At 39.2% G+C, this 7,450-nt stretch overlaps 1 protein-coding gene across 1 annotated transcript; it reads left to right on the top strand.

Moving 5' to 3' along the window:
* Positions 1-444: 444 nt before the first annotated feature.
* Positions 445-6,585, top strand: nmur3 (neuromedin U receptor 3). Its single transcript, XM_022682178.2, has 3 exons — positions 445-562; positions 3,440-4,374; positions 5,923-6,585. Exons 2-3 carry the CDS (start codon positions 3,507-3,509, stop codon positions 6,327-6,329), a joined length of 1,275 nt encoding a protein of 424 aa, XP_022537899.2. The 5' UTR covers positions 445-562; positions 3,440-3,506; the 3' UTR covers positions 6,330-6,585.
* The last annotated feature ends 865 nt before the right edge of the window (positions 6,586-7,450 follow it).

Here is a 7,450-nt window from a genome sequence, read left to right as displayed (position 1 = left end):
ATACAGATACAGTATATTAGTGCTTAAGTACAGCAGTCTAGTTTACTCCACCTTACCTCTGACTACACTGAAATTCACATGAACTTAAACTTGCAGTATTCTAACTGATTTCATCGCTGTAGTTAATATTATGATTATTATAATAATAAATGAGAGGAGGATGAGTATGTTAGTATTGGTTCAATGTTACATTTTTAACAGAAATCAAGAAGAAGTGACAATCTTAATGGGCACTACTGTCCAATCACAGTTCAAGAAGCGGCACACGACCGGCTAATCGCAGTGCAGGAGGCGGGACTAATCCCGGTGTTCAATGGGAAACAGTCTCCACATCTTTTCTGCACATCAACCCGAGGTAAGAACTGAAGGTAGCACAGGGTTTCTCTAGCTGTAGCTCTCTTTCTCTCTCTCTTTTTTCTTTCTCTCCCTCCCTCCCTCCCTCGCTCTTCCTCCCTTTTCTTTTTCCTCTTTCTCTCTTTCATTCTCTCTCTCCATCATTTGATGCTGTTTTAAGGAGCTGCTCTCTGAAGCTGGATTGGAGCGTTGGTGTTGGATGCAGGAGGTGAGTTTGTGTGTTTTTATTAATGTGGTAAAAATGTTAAATATGTTAAATTAAATGTTGTGTGTGAAAGAAAAGGCAGGTCATCTGAAGAGTGTAATTTTTAGAGATGTTTCTTCTTTTTTTCTCTTTTCTTTCTGTAATTCTGAATCTTTTCTCAGATCAAATTTGTGTCCTAAAAACAGGACAGGATTTATTTTTTTTGTGATCACAAACCATCAAACCAAACTGAACTGCTTGAATTTTTGCACCAGGAGTAAAGCAGCATAAAGTTATCCAAAAGCAGTGTGTAAGACTGGTGGAGGAGGAGAACATGATGCCAAGATGCATGAAAAAAAACTGTGATTAAAAACCAACCAGGGTTATTCCACCAAATATTGATTATTTCTGAACTCTTAAAACTTTATGAATATGAACTTGTTTTCTTTGCATTATTTGAGGTCTGAAAGCTCTGCATATTTTTTTGTTGTTATTTCAGCCATTTCTCATTTTTCTCATTTTCTGTAAATAAATGCTCTAAATGAGAATATTTTTATTTGTAATTTGGGAGAAATGTTGTCTGTAGTTTATAGAATAAAACAACAATGTTCATTTTACTCAAACATAAACCTATAAATAGCAAAATCAGAGAAACTGATTCAGAAACTGAAGAGATCTCTTCATATTTTTTCATGAAAGACTGTTCTGCAGTTTGTTTTAAGGAGGTAATTTGAGAGATTAAAGGCATTAATATCCTCTCTAACTTTGCCTATATGGAGATTTTAATGTATTTTTAATGTATAAAAGGTCAGGAGTCAGCTGTATGCTATTATCTATTAACTGTATTCTCAGAGTCAACCAATTAGAGCCCAGGAAATACTGCCATTCATTGGGGCTGAAACAGAGAGTGATGATGCACTTTTGTCATGTAGACCTGGTAACCTGGGCAGAGATACTGTTGTTCTGTGTTACGATTTCTGTATAAATGGGAAGAAATGTCCATTCATTGGCCTGTGCAGGTCAGAATAATGAATTAACCAACCCATACTGTTAACATAAAGCACTCATAATACTCTATATAATAATGTTTTTTTACACATTCTTTAAGTTTTACCCTTAATTACTACACTGTAAAAAATGTCCGTGAAAATTACAGTGAAAAACTGTGAAATGGCAACAGAAATAAACCGTAAAGCAAGAAGAAGCTTATTGTTGTAGAATAAACATTGAATTACCATAGATTAAAAAACTGTGAAAAATGTTAATTTTAATTGTTTTAACATGTGAAATATATGGTGAAAAGCTGAAACATGCCGTCAATTATATTTTTTACCATTTTAAGATGTGAAATATACACTGTAAAAAAAAAATCTTGTCAAATTTACGGTGAAAAACTGGCAGCTGTGGTTGCCATTTTTTCACCGTAAAAAATACAGTGATCTTGTAAATGGCTTCACGGTAAGGTATATTATCACTTGTAAAAACAACAGTTTGAAAATGCTGCCAGTATTTCACAGTAAAATAAACAGTTGCAAATGTATAAGATATTACAGTTTAATTCTTGTCAACAGTAAATTTCATATTGATAAACCGTTTTGTTTACAGTATATTCTTGTGAAAAAAGTATATTACATTGTGAAAAGCAGGGCCTGAATGGGATGTAACGCAGCTGTCTATGGGGCGTGGCTATGTTAATTAGATGTTTAGTTCAGAGACATCACCATGATGTAGTTTCATAGCGGTTTTATCCACCTGCCTGGGTTTTACATTGTGTGTATATAAGTGATTTCACTCTCCGAGCACATCTCTGTGCTGTAAGTGAGCAGTATAGTCCAGTTAATGAAGCGCTTTTAAAAAAGATAATGCTGTTTAAAACTGTATGTTGTTTACAGCGTGACTCAAAGCTATTGGACAGCCACAAAAATTTGCCATAAAATTGGACAATAAATGCTGTGGAATGGATCATTTTTCACTTAAAAAGCAACAGGGTTACATTGTGAATTATACAGCTATACCATGAGCCTATATACACTTTCACCGTTATTTTAACAGTAACTCCTCTTTATTAGTACATTTTCAAACTGTTGTTTTACAAGTCTTAATATACCTTACCGTGAAGCCATATACAAGATCACTGTATTTTTTACGGTGAAAAAATGGCAACCACAGCTGCCAGTTTTTCACCGTAAATTTGACAAGATTTTTTTACAGCCCTCTGTAGCCCTGTCTGTACACTGTCCTCACACTAAAACATCCTGTGAATATGGATTTTAAAATAGAGAACTGAGATGATGTTTAGAGGCAACATAATAAATGTGCTGCTGTTCAAATGCTTACAAATCCTACTGTTTACTGATATACAGTGTGCATCATGGAGAGAGCACTTCAGTTTCTGAATCAGTTTCTCTGATTTTGCTATTTATAGGTTTATATTTGAGTAAAATGAACATTGTTGTTTTATTCTATAAACTACAGACAACATTTCTCCCAAATTCCAAATAAAAATATTCTCATTTAGAGCATTTATTTACAGAAAATGAGAAATGACTGAAATAACAAAAAAGATGCAGAACTTTCAGACCTCAAATAATGCAAAGAAAACAAGTTCATATTCATAAAGTAGTTTTAGGAGATCAGAAATATAACAATATTTGGTGGAACAATCCTCATCTTGGCATCATGTTCTCCTCCACCAGTCTTACACACTGCTTTTGGATAACTTTATGCTGCTTTACTCCTGGTGTAAAAATTCAAGCAGTTCAGTTTGGTGGTTTGATGGTTTGTGATCATCCATCTTCCTCTTGATTATATTCCAGAGGTTTTTAATTTGGTAAAATCAAAGAAACTCATCATATTTAAGCGGTTACATATATATTTTTTGTATGTTTGTCCCCATTATAGTGAACATGATTTGTGAAAAGCTGTGTCAGTAGGAAGCACAGAGGATCTGAGGATTCCCTGGTCCACGATGTCGTTGGACTGCTTCTGTGAGCTGAATGAAACTGAAGAGTTTGGTTTTGCTCTGTGCAACATTACGACAATGAACCGAACAGGTAACGGGAGCGGATACTGCCAGACCCAAACGCTGAACGATATCCTGTTCAGACTCCTCGGGCCGAGGAGATCGCCGTTCTTCCTCCCGGTGACTCTAGCCTACATCCTCATCTTCATCACCGGAGTGCTCGGAAACCTGCTGACTTGTATCGTGATCATCAAACACCGGAAAATGCGGACTCCCACCAACCTGTACCTCTTCAGCCTGGCCGTCTCCGACCTGCTGGTGCTGCTGTTCGGAATGCCTCTGGAAATCTACGAACTCTGGCAGAACTACCCGTTCCCGTTCGGCGAGAGCGTCTGCTGGTTCAAGGTCTTCCTGTTTGAAACCGTCTGCTTCGCCTCCGTGCTAAACGTGACAGTCCTGAGCGTGGAGCGCTACGTCGCCGTTGTCCATCCGCTCAAGACCCGGTACGCTCTCACCAACAAGCATGCCCAAAAAATGATCGGAGGAGTCTGGATCGTATCGTTAGTGTGCGCCGTGCCAAACACCTCCCTGCACGGCATTCACTATTACTACCTGCCCGAGAAGGTGCTGGAGTCGGCCACCTGCAACCTCCTCAAACCCCAGTGGATCTACAACCTGGTCATCCAAGTGACCACGGTTCTGTTCTACTTCGTCCCGATGATGGTGATCTGTGGGCTGTACCTGGTGATTGGGATGAAGCTGGGCAGGGAGCAGAAACAGCAGGGCAGGAAACTGGGCAGGAACTGCAGTGCGGACGTCAGCAGGAGGGTTCAGGTGGAGAGCGGGCGCAGGAGACAGGTCACGAAGATGCTGGGTGAGTCACCTGTTCAGTTTCAAATTATTTTTTTCCCCCCAATTTACACAGCCAATTACCCTAACCCACTCATTAGGACTCCTCCCCCTATCACTAGTAATGCCCCAACACACCAGGAGGGTAAAGACTAACACACGCTTCCTCCAATACATGATGGGAAGTCAGCCACCGCTTCTTTTTTAACTGCTGTTGATGCTTTAGCATTGCCGAGTAGCATCACAGCGCTAACACTCGGAGGAAAGCGCAGTGACTCTGGTGGTTCCAAAACATCAGCTCACAGATGCAGCCTTGTGCTGATCCACATCACCCTAGTTATGAGTGATGAGGGGAAAGAGAGAGCGCCATTTACTGTACTGTACCCACCCGGAGGGAGCAGGGCCAATTTTGCTCCCTCTGAGGGCCGGCAGCTTGATGGTAAAGCTGCATGAGCAGGGGGTTCAAACCATAGATTGTATATAAAGATGGACGCCATGTCGCCGTTCCCATTCATTCAATGAAAATGAAGCCAAAATCTTCCGCCATTTTGGCGATTCTGAGACCAGAGTCTGCGCAGTAGAGACCAGAGGAGGGAGAAAGACTGTGGAGAGCTCCTACTCATTTAAATAACCCCGCCCCTGAGGGCTGCCTCGCGGTCACAGACTGCAGAGCGAAGCGGAGCGGAGCTGACGGTCTGTTATTGGTCCCGCCCATAAGCAGCCCTTTTACCATAACCACACCTTTTTTGAATAGAGCCGAATAAAGTTTTAAAAACCGAATTCTGTGGGGATATAAAAATTTAACAATATAAGCAGAGGTTACACTAGCTGTTGCATTTAAATAGTGGAGGTAGAATTACAGTATACTAGAAAAAAACGTGATTGAAAGTTGTTCTGTTTTGCCATTGAAACCTATGGGGATGGGTGGGGTTACACAGCTTTCTGCAGCCGAACAGCAGGGGGCGCCCGACCTGTGGTGGCTTCACTTTTGGAGACGATGCTCTGTCCAGCTATACAGTCTATGGTTCAAACCTACGACCTCCTGCTCATAGTGGCAGCACTTTAGACCACTGAACCACTCGGCGCCCAAACATATTTAATTTCTATTACTGTATTTTTTGGACTATAATGTGCAAATGTGTTGAAATCCTTTAATTTTGCCAAAAATCATCAGAGCTCTTTATAATCCGGTGCTCCTTATGTATAAATTCTATCAGTCAGGTATTAAGGAGCAGTAAAGTCACTCCACTGAAGGACAGAGTTATACAGGAGATTCAGTTTAGTTCTCCAGCAACCTAATTAATAACTAATAATAAACTTATTGTAAACCATTTATAAACCCTTTGCAAAAAAATTCTCTAAATGACTTAAATATTTTTATTTGTAATTTGGGAGAAATGTTGTCTGTAGTTTATAGAATAAAACAACAATGTTCATTTTACTCAAACATAAACCTATAAATAGCAAAATCTGAGAAACTAATTCAGAAACTGAAGTGATCTCTTCATTTTTTCTAGAAAAGGCATTATATTGTTTTGTATTTCTAATACTCTCCTCTCGTTGTTCTCTGCAGCTGTGGTGGTTCTGGTCTTTGCTATCTGCTGGGCTCCGTTTCACACCGACCGGCTGCTGTGGAGCTTCATCACGCAGTGGACCGACCGCATGTACAGCGTCTTCGAGTACGTGCACATCCTCTCAGGTGTGCTGTTCTACCTGAGCTCTGCGGTGAACCCCATCATCTACAACCTGCTGTCCAGCCGCTTCCGCGAGCGCTTCCTGGAGCTGATGTGCGCTCGGGGGGACGGAAACACGTCCAGGAACAGTTCTCCACCGTCCTACAAACGGACGTCCTACCCTAAAGACCCAACCGCACCCGCCCAAACCAACCCACCAATCACAGCTGCTCATCCTGCAGCCCTCCCCCCCTCTGTGATCTTCAGCAGACGATGGGAGCAGGACCTGGAGACCTCCTTCATGTGACAGACGTCCTGCATTAAAATACTAAGAAGTATTAAAGTATTAACGTATTAAAGCCGCTCTCAATTTAGATGTGTTAAAATGATGAACTGCTGTATTTTTGTACATATTTGCATGTAAAGTTCAATAGAAATACACACTGTAAGCACAGATAGATTGAATTTACTTTAAATTTTTGAGAAAACCAGTTGCCTTAAAAAAGTTTAGAAATATCCAATTTTATGTAAAACAGATTTAAATCATTTGAGTTCAAACAGCGTATGAGTTTACAGTGTAAATATATATATATATATATATAATATGCAGCATTTTTAACCCTAATTGAATCAATAGTTTAATGAGATTCCATGTACATATATAAAATGGTAAATAAACAGTAATACTTTCTATGAATGTCATTTCTATTATAAAATGAGTTTATTTCATTTTTTTTTGGACAATTTCTATTGGTCCAATCATAAGGATGTTTTGGCACAGTTTGTCTGTTAAACAGTATTATTTAGTAAACTAAAAATATCAAAAATACATGTTTTGATACATGATACATGTTTTTCTATGAACATGTATGCTACATATACAAGCATGTATTCTATGATACATGTATGTTATAAACATATTCAAATCAGATTATAATGCATTCCTGCAAAGGTAGTGTTATGTGTATGTGTATAGAGTTTTGTTTATAGAGATGACATTCATAGAAAGTATTTCTGAAATTTCTAAGAATGTGTACTGTTTTACTGTTACAGATATGAAAGCATTATAATGCATTATAACGCATCTGTATGGTTTTATCGCAGTACTTTCTGTGTTCTTTCTGGTCCTGATGTGTTTTTATTGATATGGTAATCATGTTATGGCAGTGAGTCGTAGCTAAAGGCTAATTTACGAGCATCTTCTTCTCTGGGCTGTGTGATAGATCCTGTAATCAGGGAAATAAAGTGTTCTTTTCTGAGGTTTGTATAAGAAAGCTAATTTCCTGAGAGCTCTGTAGTAGGAGAGGCATGTGTGCTCTCTCTCTCTGATGGACATTAGTTGCCTTGACAGCAAAGATAGTCCTAATTTTGTGTTTCTGTTTGAAAGACATGAAAGGAACAGCGGTGAGAGACGAGACGAGACGAGAC

The sequence above is a fragment of the Astyanax mexicanus genome, chromosome 24 (assembly GCF_023375975.1).
Source record: "Astyanax mexicanus isolate ESR-SI-001 chromosome 24, AstMex3_surface, whole genome shotgun sequence".
Taxonomy (NCBI): domain Eukaryota; kingdom Metazoa; phylum Chordata; class Actinopteri; order Characiformes; family Acestrorhamphidae; genus Astyanax; species Astyanax mexicanus.
Note: the sequence above shows the minus strand (reverse complement) of the source record. Positions and strands in the feature narration are given on the sequence as shown.

Coding starts and splice junctions, on each gene's coding strand:
- nmur3 (XM_022682178.2), top strand. CDS start 3,507: ATGTCGTTGGACTGCTTCTGTGAGCTGAATGAAACTGAAGAGTTTGGT. Junction 4,375..5,922: donor ACAGGTCACGAAGATGCTGG/GTGAGTCACCTG, acceptor TGTTCTCTGCAG/CTGTGGTGGTTCTGGTCTTT.